General features: G+C 45.9%; 1 protein-coding gene across 2 annotated transcripts in view; it reads left to right on the plus strand.

The window, feature by feature from the left end:
* The first annotated feature begins 674 nt into the window (after positions 1–674).
* DCBLD1 (discoidin, CUB and LCCL domain containing 1) overlaps positions 675–21,065 on the plus strand; it is a 65,313-nt gene continuing 44,922 nt past the window's right edge. The window contains exon 1 of one of the 2 annotated variants that reach the window (XR_012902648.1): positions 675–1,905. Coding sequence is in view for 1 of the 2 variants with exons in the window: in XM_006123084.4 (XP_006123146.3) it covers positions 1,515–1,905 (391 nt within the window). In the remaining variant the exon portion in view is untranslated. The remainder of the gene's footprint in view (positions 1,906–21,065) is intronic. The other variant, XM_006123084.4, reaches the window with a different exon arrangement.

The following is a 21,065-nucleotide window of genomic DNA, read 5'->3' on the forward strand; positions in this document are numbered from 1 at the left end:
TTGAAGATTTGACACATTAAAATGAGAAGAAAATGAAAATCTGTATCAAAATATGTTCAAAATACAAGAAAGTAATTGAAAATTTTAAAAAACGAAGGAGAAAAAGATGAACTTGAGTCTATAATGATAAAGGACATGGCCCAATTACTGAATGCAAATATTTATAGGCTAATAGTTCTAAATCTACAAACAGAAAGCTGTTTATTTAAATAAAAAGTTTTATTTGGAGATTACAATCATATTGTTTTCTTAAGATCAGAAGGGGCCATTGTGTTTTGAGTTGTCTTTTAATCCTGCAGCAAAGCACATTGATGAATGGAATTCAAAGCATTAATCTACTGAACATTTTTCCCTTTGTCTTTTCAGACACCAAAATAAACCCAAACCCATTTATTAACAATTAAGCACTGATTTTTCACTGTTTTTTGTTGTGGTAATAAACACTGATAAATTCCCAGAAAAAATAAATAAAATAAAAAGGGAAAACAAAGGACCCTAGTTTTCTAGTAAAAACAAAAAAACAAAAACCAGGCTAACTCAGGACTATGTTATGCAAACCTCACCTACTCACAATCAATCCCACCGAAGCAAATGGAATTATTGTTCACCACAAAAAGAGTTACATAGTCTGTTTTGTCTACTCCTGTTTTTATTGCAATTTTGAAGCTCTAGCTCTAGGAGACAAGTGATGAGGTGACAAGGACAGCTTTCTTTTCAAAATTGCCTCAATGTTAGCTCCCAGAGTTGTAGAAAAAAGCTTGAAAATATGACACATGGGCCATAAAGTCACAAAAACCAGAAGGCAAATAAGAAATAACATATTGTACCTATATTACAGTCAAGCTGATCTCATAAGTTAGGGAGGGCATGACTTGGGATGTTTTGGGCATTTGGATTTGGCTATCCAGAAATGACTCTCCAGTGTTTTTGCATGGCTACTACATTGAACCAGGCGAAACATGGCTTCATTTGAATTTTGAGTTGAGGTTGATTCAGACTCTAAGAGAAACCCAGAGAGCAGATCCCCATTGAGGAAAAGTTTGCAGGAACTCCTGTAAACCAACTCCTTTGAGTACTGCGGTGGCAGAAATGTCGGGTAACAAGGGCAGCAAGAGGCACATCGCCTGTAACGCCTTGGAACAGTTCCGAACTTTTACTCTGCTTTGCAGGGCGCCAGGATCTACCAAACCCCCAGCTCTTTGTCCTACTCACCGGGGCAACACTGAGACCACTCGTTTCCACACCCCCCCCCGGTCCCATTAGCTTCGCCGAGGATCTAACGCCGCCAGGGCGGCTCCTGGGGCGGGCTCAACTGTTGTAGCACCAGCAGCGCTTGAGTCTCTCTGAGGCCACTAAGGTGCAGCTTGGCCGTGAGATGCAACGAGCGGCCACCAGCGTCTCTACCCGCGCAGGGTCCAGGGCTAGACCCCGGTGCCAGCGCCGGAAAGAGGGAAGAGCCTGCACCTCTGAGGGGGGAAGACGGGAGAGGCGGGGCCGCCCCACAGCCCTGTCCAATGGGACCCTCGGTGCTTCCCTCCCTCTTGTTTCCTTGCCCCACCCCCAGCTCCTGGGCAAGGGGAGGAGATGCAGACTCGCTGCGGCCGCCCCGGAGAGACGCGGGACGGGAGGGAGCAGCCGCCTGGTGCACCCCAGTCCCACGCTTGCCCAGCGGTAGGGGCCACGCGGGCGAGCCCGCCTCCCCACACGCAGACACCGGCTGGCTCCGAGGGAACCTCTCGGCTGTAGAGCAGTCGCAGGCAGCAGGAGCAGCCGAGAGTGGGGCAAGTTGCTCCCCGCCCGCCCCCTCCGGAGGCAGAGCCATGGGCGGCAGTGGAGCCCGTTCCGCGCTCCTGGCGCTGCTGCTGGGACTCTCCGCCCCGCCGCGGCTGCAGGCGGAGAAGCTGGGTGAGTCCCCGGGGGGGCTGGCCGAGGGCCCTACACACAGGCTGAGGTACCCCGCGCCGGGCAGGGGGGAAGGGCTCTCCCAGCCACACACGCCTCAGGTTCTTGGCCCGGGAGAACTCGCGTTTGGTTCCTGACGCTGACTGCTGTGGCCAGATGCTTTGTGGGGGCGGAAAGCGGGGTCGTCTGAGGTTTTTCTTCGGCGCCCTCTCCTTTCCCCAGCGGCGTCCCCTTTGCTCCTGGGCTCGCTAAGCCACGTGTGCCCGGCGGGGGAGGGAGGTTATAAGGCAGCAGGCGCTGTGTAAGCCCCGCTCAGCAGGACGCATCTTGGTGAAAGAATGGCGAAAACTCCCAAACTGCACTCACCGGTGGGTGGGGCCCTAGGAGAGGTTTGCCAGAGCAAAAGGCAACATTGAACTCAACAAGGCTGTGAAAATTGGGTTGCTAATGCTGCCCTTTGGCCATTTTGCGAGAGGGGATTTCCTCCTGGGAGTCTGATCCTCCTTACTCCATCAATTTGCTTTATCTCTGGCAGCTGGGAAACTTAACCCCGCCAATCTAACCATGAATTATGGTTTCTTAGCTGGTCTCAGGGCTGTATATAGTTTGACCTGGTTAATCCAGGCCTGGTTTATCCGTGTGTCTGAGTATCCACAGGATTAAAGTGGTAACCAATCTGACAGTAACTGCCGATGATTGGTTAATCTTTGGCTAATTAGCCCTATTCCAAAGCTAAATAAACAGGAAGAGAGACCACTAGTTGTAGGTAATATGCAGAGTTAATTTGGCAGCGGTGAACTGTTTTGCCTGACTTTTATCTTACATAATGATAGAGGATATATATTATAAAGTGCAGGTTGGAATATCGTAAAGGTACTTGTTGCAGTGACCATTTTTGTAAAGAAAACAGTCTCAGTGCTATTAATGTATATGCTCTATGTGGATAACCTTGGTGCAGTTTTCTACTGCTTTGAATACAGATGGATCCAGTTATGTATTAGTTTATTAAACAGAACTGCCTTCACTGTTGCTGCAACAAGTTCTGTAGAACCCCCAAGAGACTGTGCAAGTACCCCTGGAGGATTACAACGGTCTTATTTCCTGTACTATCAAGAGTTGTGCTCGTATTCAAAACTTGCAATGTTATATTGCCATTGGATGAGAGTACAATGACAGGAATAACCATCCATCTATCCAAGGAAAACTCATTAACAGGTAGCAGTGAAATAATATTGGCGTTTATTATCACTATTAAAATGCAGCCATAGCACCTAATTAAGATAGGGGAAGTATATGCCTCAAGTAGTGCTATTATTTCAGTCTAGCTACAAACTCAAAAAGATATAGTGTATTGGTTTACATTGTTACAGTTCGCATCTCAACAGTAATGCTAAGAATTTTTTGTTTTTAACCTATTTGTAGAAAGACCATGTGTAGAAAATTCATTATCCCTGGTTCAGAAAACATGTGAAAGGTGAACTGCGGTGGGCTGGAACAGCTCCCCACAAGCCACAGGCAGGGAACTGCTCTAATCCTATGGGGGCCACCACAGGCAGGAGCTGCTCCAAATGAGCTGAAGCAGCTCCTCTGTGGCAGGGGTGGTGCTTCAGCCCGCCGCCCCCCCCCCCTAATTGTTTAACCAGTTAAACAAGATTTTACATACCTATTCTGAATGTGTATATCTGATGTGCATTAGGCATTCATTAGCCTTTTGAAGAGAAACTTTTGTATCAGTCTACTGGCCTCTAAGTCTCACGTGTTGTATCTTTTTTTTATTTTCTTTTAGTATGTCTAACTCCATTTATATAATAATTTCCCTCGTGGAGCTCCTGTATCCCATCCCTTTGGCATACTCCACAGTTGTGACACTCACAGATGTGTTATGGTGTAGTGTAGGAAACACTTTTTTATAGTTTTTTGTAAAATAATACTGTTTCAGAGGTGGTGGTGTTGTCATCCACAGTCCAAGGGAGGCAGTATTTTAGCAATAACAATTTTGCATTAACATCTGGGTCCGGCTCTCCATGTGCAGGGAGTAAGTGAGGACTCTTTCTTCAGTTTGGAACGTGCTGGAGAAGCACATACTGTCTGAGCGAGAGTCTGAAATGTGGGTCTTTGTAATTCATTGAATAACTGTGGAAGAGGTGAGGTAGTTTGAAAACTGGTTTGAATTCAGGAAAACATCTTTTTAAGCGAAACTGGGCTTGGCCCCACTAAAAACAATACAGCACTGACTCTCTCTGAGTAATAAATAATTTAGAGACTTAACAAAAAGCTTCTCCACAATATATTCTGTCACTCAGTGATCTCATTATTGTGGTTGCCTGTTTTGTGCTGTCAACTCAAAAATGGACTTCTTTCCCCATCTTTTCAGTCTCACATCTTCAACTCTGGTATCTCTTCCAGGACCTTTTTCATCAGGTTAAAATCATGATCAAGAGGAAGCAAACCTGAACTTCCCATCTTTTTCCTTAATTCTTCTCCGATCCCTCCTTTCACAATTAAGGATTTAACTGTCTTACCTATTACCCAGATTTAGTAATGTAATACAGGCAGTCCCCGGGTTACGTACAAGATAGGGACTGTAGGTTTGTTCTTAAGTTGAATCTGTATGTAAGTCGGAACTGGCGTCCAGATTCAGCTGCTGTTGAAACGGATCAGCGGCTGATTCCAGGAAGCCTGGGGCAGAGCAACTCTGCCTCGGGCTTCCTGTAGTCAGCCACTGGTCAGTTTCAGCAGCGGCTGACTTGGGGACGCCTGGGGCAGAGCAGCTGGGGTGCTGCTGGGTTGGTCCAGTAGCGCCGCTCCTCGGCGCTACTGGACCAACCCAGCAGCACCCCAGCTGCTCTGCCCCAGGCGTCCTGATTCAGCCGCTGCTGAAACTGACCAGCAGCGGCTGAATCAGGACACCTGGGGCAGAGCAGCTGGGGTGCTGCCGGGTTGGTCCAGTAGCGCCGAGAGCGGCACTGGGGGACCAACCAGCAGCGCCCCAGCTGCTCTCTACCACAGGCATCCCGAGAAAAGCCTGGTCTGCTGGGGGGGGCGCACTAGCTGCGCCCCCTCCCCCCCAGCAGACCAGGGAGACGCGGGCGGCGGGACCAAGACGCGCCTCAGTCCCGCCGCCCCGGTCCTCCGTGTCTCCCTGGTCTGCTGGGTCCCCCCTCCCCCAGCAGACCAGGGAGACGCGGAGCAGCTTTTCTCGCCTCGGAGGACGCGGGCGGCGGGACCACGGTGCGTCTGGGCAGTCCTGCCGCTCACGTCCTCCAGGGCGAGAAAAGCCCCGTTCGTAGGTGCGGATCCGACATAAGTCGGATCCGTGTAACCCGGGGATTGACTGCCTGTATTGAATTTGACCATCCTTCTTTCCTCCATGCACATCTGGACACTTGCCAAATCCTACCTGTTATAACTAAAAAAGGAAAAGGGGGTGGGAAGGGAGGACCTTAACTGTTGAAAAAGGCTGAGGGAGAAGGGAAAGAATAGGAATCAGAACTTTACCTCCTTACTTGTGGGATTTTGGCCATCTATTCGTGTATAATTCAATCTTGCATATAACATTCCCATTGGAATGCAAGGGCCAACACAGACTGACATTCAGAAGTTGTGCTTTCTTCCTGAGTTTGTAAACAGCCATGGCCTCATCTCCCTAGGGATGTAAAATCCTGTTTTAAGTTAACTGCTTAAATGTAGTGTTTAACCAGATAACTTATTTATTTTAAAAGGGGAGAGGGGTAGGTGGCTAGAGTGTGCCTCCCCTGCTTGCAGTGTCTGGGCTGGAATGCCCCCCCCCCCCATCCCTCTTTCCTACCTTCTTTTCTGTTTTTAGTTGTAATGGGAGGAATGGGCAAGTGTCCAGATATACATGGAGGAAAGAAGAAGAGTCAAATACATTGCTACATTATAAAATCTGGGCAATAGGTAAGATAGTTAAATCCTTAATTGTGAAAGGAGGGACTGGAGAAGAAATAAGGAAAAAAGCCATAAGAAAAGCCCACAGTGGGCTGATGCTTACTGGTTAACCTGTTAACTTTTCACATCCCTCGTCTTAAAATTTAGGTCGGCATAGCTGTGGACCTCAGGAATGTGAAAAATCCACATCCCTGAGCACGGTAACTATGCTAACCTAGATACAGGTTAGCCAGTGGACGAATGTTCACATTGACCTAGCTACTGTTGCTTGGGGAGGTGGTGCTCCTACAGAGATGGAAAAACATCTTCCACCATTGAAGGCTGCGTCTACATTACAGTATTCTGCTTTGGTGCTGTAATCCCTGTAGTGTAGACATGGGCCTGTGTAGAATATATGGGCAAAAGTGAATAAATTTTCTTGAAGCAGAGACCATCATGACTGTGTCATACAGTATCTACCACAGTGGGGCCCACACTGGGTAAAGAAAGAGGAGAAGGAGGGTTGGAGAGCTATAAATCAGTGTCTTACATAAACAGTAGCATCCAGGAGCAAAATCCAGAAATGACACTTTGGCACTAATCCAGGCTCTGTCCTCCTTTCCAGCAGCGGAGAGAGCTGAGTTTATCCGTTGGGCTGTTTTTGTTTTTGTATCTGTCTATGGATGATAAATGTCTGGCAAATTGGTTTGGTGTTTGTTTGCCTGAAAAAAAAATCTCAGCGATTCCTTCTTGTTCAGTAGCTCCAAAATCCATCTATCCGTCTTCATTCAGTCGGCCAGAACCCATAGCCTACATCTGTGTAATTTCCCACCTTGACTACCACTTCCTCCTCCTTTATCTCACCCTGTTTCTCACCTGACTTCCTTTAATTTTATCTACAATGCCACAGCAAATTAAGGGATGCTCTATATTATTAAAGTAAGTACATCTAGCTCCTGCAACTTCAGTTACATCACATTAATAATATAATTAAAGTCTGTGTTGTTAGATCTACTTACCACAATGCCTACATTGCACAGTGGAGAGCATCTCCCATCAATATCCCTTACGCTTCTTGGGAGAGTGCTTTCCCATCAACTTGTGTACTCAACCTGTCTTCACTAAATTGACACTTGCTGCATCGATTGCATGAGTGCAGATCTACTGGCAAGTGTAGACCTATGCTAACACTAACTCCCCTTTTTGTCCTGGGATTGCAGGGTTAACAGGCCACTTGCTCATCCCTTAGACTATGCTCAATTTTGGATTTAGCTCTTGACTCCTCCTTAGAACAGGTGCAGGGAAGGGTTACTAGAATGTAGGGATGTAATTGGTTAACTAGTAAGCATCAGTCTTTACTGTGTGACACTTACCAGTTTACCAGTGGTTAAACCTACTTTGTGAGAAGAGACTCAAAGAACTTCGCTTGTTTAGCGTAACCAAAAAAGGCTGGGGGGAGATATGATTGCGCTCTCTAAATACATCAGCAGGATCAATACCAGGGAGGGAGAGGAGTTACTTAAGCTAAGTATATCCATTTGTTGTGTTCACATTGGCAGACAGGCCAGCAACGTGTTTAGGTTTGCAATTAGATGATAGTGTCTAACCATCAGAGGAGTGAAATTCTGAAGCAGCTTCCCAGGGCAAGTAGTGGGAACAAAAACATAACTGGCTTCAAGGCTGAGCTTGATAATTCTATGGAGAGGACAATGCTGAGAGTGCCAGCAGCAGTATGTAGCTGATCTGTGACTGGTCTCAGCAAATTACCATCACTGGCCACTGGAGATTACACTAGATGAGGTGGGCTCTGAGAAGAGAGATCCTGTCCATAGGATAGTTAGGTGTGGCTGCCCTAGTCTTCCATGCTTTCAGGGGCTCTATGGGGCCCGGAACAGCCTGTGAGACTAGTAGGGGGGTCTGGCACTAGCAGCAGAGGTTGGGCCTGCCGTTGCATTCACCAGTGGCAGGAGGAGCCACAGCCCAGCCCAAATTTGCTCTGTTCTGCCATCTTCCAGCTGGGTCAGTCTTCTTTGCTCCCCGTCTGCTCCACTCCCCTGAGTGACACAGCTGGGGACAGGGCTCAGCAGAGCACTGCAGGCTGGGGCTGGGTCACTCCATTTCCTGCCACTTGGGTTAGTGTGGGGACCTGTGCTGCCAGTAATCTCCCAGGCTGCATCGCTTGGGGAAAGGTGTGCAATGGCGGTAGGAGGGGGTGGGGTAGGGGTAGGGCTTGGGGGAAGGAGTGGGGTAGAGATCGAGCAGGGGGAGGGCAGGCCCTGGAGTGAAGGGAAGGGTGGCCCTGCAAACCCTCTAGGGACAGCACTGGCTCTGAGTTACTACAGAGAATTCTTTCCCAGGTATCCAGCATGGGGGCAAGACCCATCAGCTAAGGGTCTAATTGATCTCCAATTTGGGGGTTAGAAAAGAATTTCCCCCTGGGTCAGATTGGCAGAGACCCTGGGGGATTTTTGTTTTTCTCTGCAGCATGGGACATAAGTTGCTTGCAGATTTAAACTTGTGTATATGGTGGATTCTCTGGAACTTGAAGTCTTTAAATTGGGGGTGGGGAATCTTTTTTGAGTTGAGGGCTGCTGACCCACAGAAAAATCAGTTGGGGGGTCACAAACAGGTGAGAAGCAAAAAACCCAAACATACCCTCACTAATGTGACCCCCGACTGTGAAGAAGAAAGACACTCCCCTCACACACCAGAAGCGTTGGCTGGGGGAATCCAGCCCAGTAGATTTCGTGTGCTCCAGCCCATGGTGAGACAACGGGGTGAGGGAACAATGGAGCACCAGCGCAGGCTCCCCAGTGCTGGGGGTGGGGGGAGGAGGCCCATGAGCCTCAGTGACTGCATCCTGAGGTTCCCCAAACCTGCTTTAAATCATGATTTGAAGACTTGAATAACTCAACCAAGGTTCTGGATCTATTACAGGAGTGGGTGGATGAGAGTCTGTGCCCAGCAATGTGCAGGAGGTCAGACTAGATAATCACGATGGTCCCTTCTGAACTTAAAGTCTATGAGCCTGTAATTGTCACTTAAAATTGCAAGATTAATTTCTTCCCCACCCAGTTTAAATTGTAATGTTTGTCAAGTTGGGCTTTTGTTTTACAGATGGCCGCTTTTAGGGTAATATGCATAATTTAATGAAATAATGCTATTTCATATATTGTGCATTTGGAGGAGGGTAAGACACTTCATGTTTATCTTCCGTACACAGGCAATTTCTTTTGATCAGTAATAAACTAGTGAAAAGATAGTAAAGGAAACAGTATCGTCGTTTCTAGGTATCTGAGTGAGTAGTTGTTGTGAGCACTAGCTTGAGCCTGTAAAAGCTTAGTTTCAAGGCGAAGGCTTTGTTGTAGCTATGCTCTTATTGAGTACTCATTCAGGACACACATCTTGTCAAATCAGAAAACTTTGCAGAAACTTCAAACAAAAACAATTCCCATTGATTTCAGTAGGATCGGGATTGAGCCACAAACTGTTTTTGTGGGCAACAAAAATAACTTTGCATAATTTCTTTAAATATAACCCAGCACTCAACTTTTCAAGAAGACTTAGCTAGCGAAACAAACATCAGACAAGCCAGTTTCATGTCAGTGACTTAATGTCCTTTTAAATTAATTTATTTCAGACTATGCAGGAGTATTCTTTTTGTCTTCACAGTAAATCTGGGAATTTTCAGAACAAATAACTTTTTTCAAGCTAAAGATATAGGGTATTAAAATAGGCCTTTGTGTTGGCAGTTGGTGGGAAGCTCAACGGTAATTTTATTAGAAATAAATTTGGTACTGTATATGTACTATATCAGCAAGGCAATTTAAAATAAATCTGAATACTGACAACTGATAATATGCTAAAATAAATGATTTGAAATCTTGCTATCTCTTTTATATATCCTGTAACGAAAATGGATTTGCAGATAATGGATTTGGTAAAAAGCTACGCCAAGCTTGAGAATCTTTAAAATAAGACAAAAACAAAAGTTGGGTTGTCATAGGATCATAAAATTAAAAGACTAGAAGGGGTTCTCTTGTACTGCCTCCTCTGTCCTAAGGCAGGATCAAGTACCTGGACAATCCCTGGCATGTGTTTGTCTACCTTGTTCTCAAAAAAACAACAAATGTTTTTTTTGGTTTTTTTAAGTTACAGACTAACATGGCTACCCCTCTTGAGACTTTTTTCTCAAAAGCCTCCTATGATGGAGATTCCACAGCCTCCCTAGAAAGCCCATTCCAGTTCCCAATTTTCCTAATATCTGATTAAACTATAAGGGGGAAAACTTTCTAAATTTCCTCCTTTGCTGCAAATTCAGCCCATTGCTACTTGTCCTATTTTAGAAATGCTACAGAGGAACAAGTGCCAAGTGTAGATTAGCCCTTACTCACAACACTGCTGTAAATACACTGCCGAATATTAGCCCTCTTTGCAGCTGCATACCATTGTTGACTCATTCAATTTGTGATCCTCTGATCCCCAAATCTTTTTTTAGCAGTAATAACACCCAGCCAGTTACACACCCTTTTGCAATTGTGTACAGGCAGTCCCCGAGTTACACGGATCCGACTTATGTCGGATCCGCACTTACGAACGGGGCCCTCTCCCTGGTCTCCAGCAGACCAGGGAGAGGAAGCAAAGCGGCGGAACACGCGGGCAGCGGGCAGCCCAGACGCGTCTGGGCTGTCCGCTTGTCAGCCGACGGTCAAGGCAGTGTGTGTGTGTATGTTTCCGAGAAAAGGTTTAACGTCCGTGTCTTTACTGCTAGGACCGGGGTCCCATCGCAGAGGGTGGCCAGCAGGCCAACAGACGCCCCGAGTTTATAGGAAGAGCTTATTACGCTTCAGATTTTAGCTGCTAGAATTTCATAATTCCTTCGCAGCGGGCAGCCTCGGGGAGACTGAGAAGCGCCCCAACTGAATTTTGCCACCTGGGTGTGACACAAATCCAAACGCCCAAGCTCTCCCTATATCTGTCCCTTTATGACCGGCTGAAGTTCTTTTAAATTGTGCTTGGTTCTGTTACAGCAACTGAAGGAGGCAGGTTAAAGCTTAAACAGTTACAGGTTTATTAAAGAAGCTTATAAATCATATGGTTGCAATGGCTATTGTTCTATTTCTTAACTATTAGCAAAATATAGGTCTTAAAAATGGTTACAAAGAAGATAAAGATAGAAAAATAGAAATAATGGTACCAAGTAACAGCTTACTCTTTCTATGTGTACACTTAAGACAGAGGACCACATCCAGGTACCATTTTTACCCCCTTCTGTGCCTCTCGACTCCAGCATGTCAGGCCAGGGCCAGTCCCTCAATTCCTAGGAAAGACGAAAATACGAGGTGGGCGTCCCCATAGAACCTCGGGAGGTCAAACACCTAACCCGACCAGCAGGTAGAGGGTAGAATGACACTCAAAGTGAGTGTGTGCTGGGCCCATCTTTTATAATCATGGGGTCACGTATTTCTCTTTCTTATCTGTAATGCCAATTGATGCTGGTCTGTCTGCTGTGAGACCAGTTCTTACAAGGGAGTTGTGAACTTAATTTACACTTGTAAGAGAGATTTGAGATGATTAAATTTTGAAGTACTGGACATTGTTTTCTCAGTGGGAAATTCCTCTTCCTGGGACTGTGTGTGTTCGAATCAACATAGGTGCCAGCCGCAGCCTCGAGGCCAGCTTATTGACTTAGCTGCTCTCTCTCCACATATCTGTGTTTCAGCTTCTCAGGATCAGATGAGCCAGCATAGACTATGCTGATATTATTGCTCCTTCTCTGCCCTGTGCTTCAGAGAGGCAAATAAGATGGATGATATGGGGTTATAGTCTGTCTGGCCACACCGCTGCCCGCCTGCTCCGGGGCTTTGCTCTGCTTTGCTCCCCGTCCCCCTGGTCTGCAGACCAGGAGGACGGGGAGCAAAGCGGCGGAACACTCGGGCGGCGGGCAGCCCAGACGCGTCTGGGCTGTCCGCCGCCTGCGTGCTCCGCGGCTGTGCTCTGCTTTGCTCCCCGTCCCCCTACCAGGGTGGCAGCTGGCTTCCTGGGAGCAGGGGCAGGAGCCCAGGCTTATCAGTTAACCAATTAAATGGTTATTTTATTACATTCCTAATCAAAATTCAAGAAGAGGAGAGACCGACCTGTTCAGGCCTTTCTATATGACCTCTCTTACTTACTCACCTCTAGTTACTATATTGTTACATTGTTACATTTATGACCAATAAATTCAGAAGAAGAAAAAAATCATAGGGGCAATACCACAGGGAAATAGTATGAAACATCCTATTTTTTTTTTTTTCCATTTTCACAGCATTTGCAAATTCCTTTTGGGTTTGAATGTCTCATACTATCTTTGGGTGAGCAATAAGCAGGCTGGGCCACCACTTCCTGCCACTCCTATTGGCTGGGAACTACGAATCGCAGCCACTGGGAGCTGCGAGCAGCCATATCAGGAGCTGCGAACAGCCATACCTGCAGATGCACCGGTAAATAAAGCATGCCCGCTACAGCTAACCCTTGCGAACAGTGTCTGGCCCACAGGTCACTTATTGCCCACCTCTATAGTATCTCCCGTTGGAGCAGAAAAGAGTGAGAAAATGAAAGGAATGTATATCTCATATGGAGTACTGTAATGTGGATGCTGTAAAAGTGGATGCTGTAAAAGTAATAGTTGCTGATGCTGTACTTCATATTTTTTTTAAATTAAAATGTGTAATGCCCAATAGCTCCCAGACATGCCCTTAAGTAGCAGAGGAACATAATGGGATTTTGAATGTCATATTAAGATCCCACAACAATTGATGACTCATTAGCTACTGTTGTACAAAAACTGAGTAAGGGTGTTGCCAGGTTTTCTGCATGCTCAAATTTAGGAGCCTGCCTTACAGCTTTGACTGTTTGCATTTAAATTGTTCAGCTTTCCATTTAAAGTGCGGTATACAGGGAAGCATTTCTGACTGTAATTAGTACGAAAGGGGCGATCGCTACAAGATATGCTGATGTAGGGAAAGGAAAAACAGGAATTCATGTCTGGGGTGGCTAATAACTGTGGTTGTTCTTGTCATGATTCCATTAGTTTTATCTTGAGTCAGTTGGTGAAGAATGGCTTGGGATATTGCTTAGGGGAGGAATGGCTTGGGATATTGCTTAGGGGAGGAATGGCTTGGGATATTGCTTAGGGGAGTGTGTAATTTGCATTAACAGAGAGCACATTCCTTTTGTAGTCACAACTAACTTGAAATAGAACATGTTCACCTTTTTGTTAAAGGTTATTGCCTTACTCAAGTATCAGATAAGACCTCCTCTTAAATCAGACCGCTACAGTGATTGTCCAGGGTATTCTGGAGCTTCATCCTTTTGTGTTCACACATTTCAGTTTTATATAATTTTACCTACAGTGTTGACCAGCATCTCTCTTCACTGAAAAATTGTCTCTTAAATCGGTATTTCAGTTTCCCATAATGAGGAGCTAGTACTTACCCAATTGTATCTCTTCCCAAACACACACGTGCACACACACAAATTAACGTAATCTAGTTCTTTGTATTTGTAAAGCTGCTTTCCCAGCAGGAAAAAAAATCATAATAAAATGAAATTGCTTCTGTTGTAGTGATTAAAAAGAGTTCGTTTGATCTCCGAGAGAAGCTTACTCTCACCCACAAACTCATACTGCAGTATGTATAGGACAGTTACCAGTATTGAAAGTGGCACCCTTCTAATAATAAATTTGGCTATGACATTTAGTCCTGGAGACAATGATTTTTAACCCCCCACACACCTTTTTTCCCCCCTTCATGTGTTTTTTTTTTTTTTAAGATGCCATAGTCTTAGATGATGACTTAGAAGAGCATAGGCATGTGGGTGTACCAGAGGAGGACAGGGAAAATTAGAGGTGCCTTTCAAAGTGTCATGTATATGTTGTCCCTTAAAGCATGTTGAGGCTTGGGATGAGGACTCTCACTTGTTGGAGAATGGTTCACAGGGGCAAGAGCTGCCTGCATGCACCATTCCTGGCTTTGCTGGCCCACTTTTACCTGGCAGCATGGTTTCTACTGTGATCTGAATTATTTCATATCTCGATTGCCACGTGTAAGGTAGGGATGTGAGTGACTAGTCAACTATCTGATAAGCAAATGTTTATCTGATAGACGACACACTAGTCAACTAGTCACTCCCCTCCCGCCTTGCTGCCTCTATCAGAAAGAAGCAGCAAGTGGGCAGGGTGAGAGAAGGGGACGCTTCAAAGCAGCAGTGCTGTGTGGAGCCTGGGGCTGGACCCTGGGCTCCATGCAGCGCTGCCACTTTGAAATGCTGCGGGGAGCATGGGGCCTGCAGGGGACTGTTTGAATCCTCTGGTAGCCCCATGCTCACCACAGCGCTTTCCAAAGGTGGAGGCACCCTTATTGACTAATTGAATTGTTGATAGAAAGTGCATTGACTATTCGATTAGCTGATGAATCTAAATTTAACATCCCGTATGTAAGGGAGCAGGAGAAAGTGCCACTCATGGTGTTTTTCCCTTTCTAAGTGAGCAGGGGGATTTCTGGAAATGTCTTGAGCATGTGTGTTCTAGAAGTGACGCTGTCCACAGTTTTTGACACAGGTCATTTCCCTCCAAATCTATTATGGGTACAAAATCCCATTGGTTATAATGTTAGGACTTCAGATATGAATTAATTAGTGTAAATAAGGTGAATCATCATAGGTTTTAAAACTGCAAATCCAGGTATAAGTTAAACACCAGGTATAAAGTTAATCCCCTGTTCTCCACTCTTTAGAGAAATGTAATTTCCTATAAATGGAACAGTTTAATCCTTTAAAATATTACTGCTTTCATTTAAGTTTTAATAGCAGAAAAAATCTAAATAAACAAAAGATTTATCTCTGGAGTTTTTACCTCTATCCCTAGGCTTGTGAATAGGAGAGGGGATTTTTGGCATGATGGAAGCTCTGCAGATGTCCAGGGCAAGCTACAAAAATAACATTGTTTAGGTCACTATGGAGGAATTGAGATTTTTGTGTGCATGGGTATAGAGAGAATTTTTTAATAATCCGTGGAGAGCATTAAGGGAACTTTGGGAACACAAAACAATTCTTTCTTTTACTAAATGAGGAGCTTAAGTGGTAGACAGTGTCTTTCTTAGTTACTTGGTAGTGGTGGCCAAGTTTACCTTGATAACTTCAGATATGGCTATCTGAAGGTGTTCTAAATGGGACACCTACTGAGCTCTGTCTGTGGAATAGAATGGAAGAGAAAGCTAACCCTGTAATAGCTACCTAAAATGTGAATGTCATTGTGCTACATTGAGTCTATTTAATTAAGCTTCAGACTGGTTTGAAAAACTTTCAGCTAGACTGGTGGTAAAAGTTGGTAGTTTTTAATATGCTTCTACTGGCGAAGTAGCTTAGGATATTTTACCGCTTTTCCTTACTACTGCAAGAGGGAGGTTACAGTAAATAATGCCAAAGTAAAGGGGAAAAGTACCTTCTAGTTTGATTTGCTGCTCCTATTTCTTCCCTTTGATGTCAGTAAGTAAACACTTTGGTCTGACAAAACAATACACTACAGTGATCCTTTGTTTCTCCACCACCACCAAGCTGCTATTCTATTCTTTGTTTTGGCAGCTAAGTGATTGCTGTGAGGAGCTGATGGAGCATGTGGGTTAAAATGTTTCCAAATATGTGTGGATACAATTCAAAGAAAATATGTTATAAGCACTTTATTTTCCCTTTAGCAGCTGAGCATGTTGCATAGCATCTGGGGTTCTCCTCATAAAAGAAGATCTGAGAAGTTGTATTAATTTAGAGGTTATTAATCATTCACCTGATGTGCTCTTAAATGATGATATACTTTATTTGATTTTTCATTTTTAGTTAGGAATTAAAAAAATTCCTATCAGCTATGGAACTGTGCTTCTGTGTTCTTCACAAGATGTTGTGAAAGAGATTGGAGCCATGCTACTTTGGGGGCTATAAACCTGGAATTCCTAAAAGTTGCCTGACATTGGGCAGATTATGCATTACAAAATCAAATACTTTTTTCACATAGGGACGTCTACACTACATGCCTCTGTCGGCAGAGGCATGTAGATTTGTTTGTTCAGCAAAGGTAAATGAAGCCGCGATTTAAATGATCGCGGCTTCATTTACATTTATATGGCTGCCGCGCTGAGCCGACAAACAGCTGATTAGCTGTTTGTCGGCTCGCCGCTAGTCTGGACGTTCCCCCTGTCGACATCAAAGCCCTTTGTCGGCAGCCCCGGTAAACCTCATTCCACAAGGAATAACGGGGCTGCCGACAAAGGGCTTTGATGTCGACAGGGGGAACGTCCAGACTAGCGGCGAGCCGACAAACAGCTAATCAGCTGTTTGTCGGCTCAGCGTGGCAGCCATGTAAATATAAATGAAGCCGTGATCATTTAAATCGCGGCTTCATTTGCCTTTGCTGATCTGTCTAATCTACATGCCTTTGCCGACAGAGGCATATAGTCTAGACACAGCCATATTGAACTCCCTGGGCCAGATCCTCACTTGGTGTAAATGGCAGTCCATTGAAGTCAATGAAGGTAGGTGAGTTTGTCACAGCTAAAGGTCCAGCACCAACCTTTTGAGTCTTCCAAACGCTGCTTTTTTTTTTTTTTTTTTTTTTTTTTAAGAGTAATCTCACCCTAACTCCCTGGGTAGAAAACCCTCAGCAGGAATCCAGCTTTGTAGAGCCAGATGCTGTAATGGAGTCTACTTGTGAGCAAATCAGTGAGCTCTATTGTTACCCTTCCTTTTCAATATGTATGAGGCTGTTAGGAAATAATGAGAAGGTTTAGTTGTGGTGCATTCTATTAAAATCTTAAACAGTTTAGATCCTGGATCCCTCACCTCAGAGCATCCCTTTCCCTTTGTGACACCAAAAAAGTCATTTTTCAGAAATGGTACAGTTGCACTATCACTATCACTTTGTTAGGGAAAACCTACTCTGACATGGCTGGAGACCCTGAACCCAGGATATGCTAGTGCTAATCAGTAGTTGCACTGCTGCTGGCAGCTGCTGAAATAGATGTATTTATTTTGCATGTACTATTCTTGAGGGAAATTCTGTGCACAATACTTCAAAATTGTGATTATTTTATTAAAAATGATGCAGTATCATCAATGTCAATTATCTTGATCATTTTATTTCAAAATACCTGTCTACAAGCATGTCCTACAATACAGGCAAAATATTCAGGAAATATTTTTGACAAATAGATTCCTTACTAGGCATATTAATTACAGAAATTTTGAGCACTAATTTGTTTAAACTACACTACAGAAATGTATTTCTAGTCCCCCTCAGAAACAGTGCAAAGTTTTTGAGAGAGTTGGAGTAATGAAGGAGCTGAGGGAGAGGGAGATAGTTATGAGAACGAGCCTGGGATTGAACTTGGAGGATTGTTGGGTATGGGTGGAAGAAATATGGAACAGATTTTGGGATGGGGAGAGGTATTGTGAGCCTTCACCATACTGATCCTGGTGATCCCCCTAGCCTTTCCCATTCAGTCAGGCATATCTACCCCCTCTTCCAATGTGGCCCTATACCTCCATTCAGCTACATCCCAGACCCCATGTTGCCCTGTGCTGCAGTATGCCCTGTAAGCCGAGTGCTTTTACAGCCCCCTTGCCAGGAAAGTTTTAAATGCCACCCAGCTGATTAGCACAGGGCCCGCAGCCAGCAGCATTGTTTGTATTGGTGGTGCACATCCACACATGTTTTGGTGCACGTAACAAAGTGTATCTCTCACATAGATGGAAAAAATTACAGGGAACATTGCTGTGCACACTTGCTCCCATTTAACCCTACTCCAGTCTGATGTTGTGATCCTTAATTATCAGAGGACATTGTGAGAAATGCAGTGTGTCCTCCTCTATCAGCTGTTGGCGGGTATGGCTAGACCTTTGCAAATCCATGGATATCTACTTTATAGCCACAGGTATCATGAGCTGGAATGGTCGCCCTGCTTGCCCCCATTTAATTAATTTACCAGTTGAACTAACCTTTAACCAGTGAACTAATCAAATGGCATTTTACATCCCCTCACTTGTATATAGACAGCTAAGATACTGACTTGATTTGATTTTTGCCCCCTCAGTTCTGCCTTGTCTCCCCTTGATCCCTGTTATAGCCCATGCTCCCTCCAATTTCTGACCCATCTCCCAGGCCTCCATGGTTTTCACTTACCTGTCTGCTTTGATCACCTGTCCCCATCAAACCTAGTTTTAAAGACCTTCACTAGGTTATCCAGTCTGTATCCAAGTACTCTCTTCCCCTTCCTCGATAGGTGGACCACATCTCTTCTTAGCGGTCCTGGAACAGTGCCCCATGGTCAAAGATGCCAAAGCCCTCCTGGCAACACCATGTTGGCAGCGAGGTCACTACTGCCCAGGTTGCTGTCTATTCCTCCTTCCCCTACCAATACTTCTCTGTTTGTGAGCAGCAGGTCAAGAGGAGCACAACCCTTTAGTTCAGTGGTTGATTGCAATCGATTGGTCGATTGCGGAGGCACTGGCAGTCGATCTTGATGCAGTATTTCCAGCCTCCCTTTATTCCCTCCCACTTACAATAAGGAAACTGCGCTGGTGCTACAGCCTCCCGCCCCTCACAAAATAGGAGCCAAAGCTGGCTTCCTGCAGCGGTGGGGGAGGGGGAGAAAGTCCCATGGCTCCATGCCAGATATGGCTTCTCAGGAAGAGCGCGTGCGCGCTGCTCCTCCCCTCCCCACAGCAATGTGCGTGCTTTCTTGTCTTGCCTTCCTTCCCCCATGCACCAGGGAGGCAGGGTCAAGAGGTGTGGGGGTTGGCAGTGGAAGATCCAAAGCAGCTGGATTTCTTAAAGGAGCCACACATGCGCGTCTTCCAGCGCTGCCTGCGGATCCTTCCTGAGAGATCCTCGTCCCTGGAGACCCCCTGGTACTGGCCAAGCTGCCCCTCCCATGCCCCCGGCCAAACACCCCAGCACCATCCCTATCTCACTCACTGGCAGCTCTGCCGCACACACTGGATCACTCATTTTTGGCCCCAGCCCAGAGCCTGGGAGAGGAGGGGACAACAAAATCTACTAACCCTGGAACCCCAGAAGAGTTAATCTAGCCTGAGGCCTTGAACCTCAGTCCTACCTACCCTTCTTCCTATCCCCCCACCCCCTCCATGGGGCTGGAGTGCCAGGGGAGTGGAGGTGTCTCAGTTGGGGCCACATCAGTGAAGCTTGGAGTTGGTTTTGTTGTTTGTTTTGGTTTTTGGAGGGGTTGGTTTTTTGTATCATATCTGTGTGTTCAGACAGTCCTCTGAACTGTCATTCATGCTTAATTTGACACTTTACACCTAGGTCTTAACAAGGACGCTAATTACCTTACTCATTACAAAGATAGCTTCCCCAATTATCACCTCTAATATCATTAGCTCACAGACATTTACCTCCCTCCCCCCATCCCCCTTCTGTTCTGAAATTGTCCTTTTCATATGTGTTCATTTTTTTGATTGTATCCTTTGGTATATATGGTTGTGCCAATTTTCTTCCACAATATGATCTGTGGAAATGAATCTGGCCCACGAAAGCTCATCACCTAATAAACCATCTTGTTAGTCTTTAAAGTGCTACATAGTCCTGTTTTTTGTTTCAGCTAGACCAGCCTAACATGGTTATATATCTATTACCAAATTGTCCTGGATTGTCTTGCACTGACAGAGCATGAATAGCCCATTGTTTACCTTCTTTGTAATTCCTTTGTAATTTGTTAGCCATTAACTGTTAATTGTTTGTTAGTAGTTAGAGTCCCAGCTAGGACTTTGCCCCAAGGTGGGGCATGCCCCATTCCATGGGCTTCAAATGGTGTTCCTGATGCAAGAGCCCAGTCCTTTTTCATGACCCCCACAGCAGCTGTTAAAAGAGTTTGAGAGTGTCCTAGGATTTGCAAGCACTTTTGCTCCAAAACCCAGGAGCAGCGAGACCTCTGCTCGCGGGCCCTCCTCACAGACCCTGCACTTCATCCAGGGTCCGACCCCTACTGCTCGGACTCTACTCCCAGCACCTTGGCATTGGTGTGGGGTGCACAGCTGGCACTGAGCTCCACAGAAGCTACAGAAGAAAATGCTCCCTAGCACCATCTAAGGAGGGGAAAGGGGACTTTGGGCAAAAGACCTGAGCTTCAAGAAGGTACTGCTACAGTCGGATCCCCAGCCCAGCCAGAGATCCACTTTGGATTCCCAAGAGGGCTGGGGGAGATCTCCCTGTCTCCTCCTAAAGCCCAAAGTGATCCCAGCAAATACCTAATAGGACTGCAGCAAGGGCAGGCCAGCCTAGGGATTACCCCAAAGGACAGTGGAACACCATCAGTCTCCAGAGTGCAGGCTTATGTCCTCATCCCCATGGCCTATGACTCCAGCCCTACAACTTCTGTCTCGCTTCACAAGACCCATGTCCTCAGTGCCATACTGTCCTTCTGCGAGGCTTGAGGCACTGGTTTCTGCGCACTCGGTACTGGCAGACCTCCTGGTCATCAGCCCATGACGGCTCCCTGTCAAGGCCCCAGTCTCTATTGCCCTACTACCATTTGACAGACAGGTATTGATTCCCCACTGGTCTTCCACAGGGGTCAGTCAGCAGACACAAGCCTCACCTTGGGCTCTGGCAGGGGAGTGGTGCTAGTTAGAGCTGGAGTCCTCCTCAAAGCATGAATCATGATGTGCATGAGGTTGAGGGTTTGAGACCTGCCCACCCTAGGGAAACTCACCACCAGTTTCCTCAGGGAAAGAGGTGGCGCCCTTGGTCGGTAGGAAGGATAAGGGGCCGGGACAGTGGCAGTGGTTGTCATGGCAGCAGCGCCAGTGGCCTGCTCAGTGGTCATGGTGGAACATTTGGGCCATATCCGTGATTCCATTTGCATATACCTGCCACTGATGACACCTGAGTCAGAGCATGGTACAAAATCTGATGCAGGGCAGCAGAATGCCTAAAGAGCCCTCCTCCCCAGAAGGAGAGGGAACTTGCCCCTCCCTCGGCAGTGCAATCATTGTCTTCAGCTTAGAAAAAAGAGGTGGTGGTGGCCCTCTCAGGCTGGCAGTACAGGCAGTCCCCGGGTTACGTACAAGATAGGGACTGTAGGTTTGTTCTTAAGTTGAATCTGTATGTAAGTCGGAACTGGCGTCCAGATTCAGCCGCTGCTGAAACTGACCGCCAGTTCTGACTTACATACAGATTCAACTTAAGAACCCCAAGCTTCCCCAAGTCAGCTGCTGCTGAAACTGATCAG

This window comes from Pelodiscus sinensis, chromosome 3 (assembly GCF_049634645.1).
Source record: "Pelodiscus sinensis isolate JC-2024 chromosome 3, ASM4963464v1, whole genome shotgun sequence".
In the NCBI taxonomy this organism is placed as follows: Eukaryota; Metazoa; Chordata; order Testudines; family Trionychidae; genus Pelodiscus; species Pelodiscus sinensis.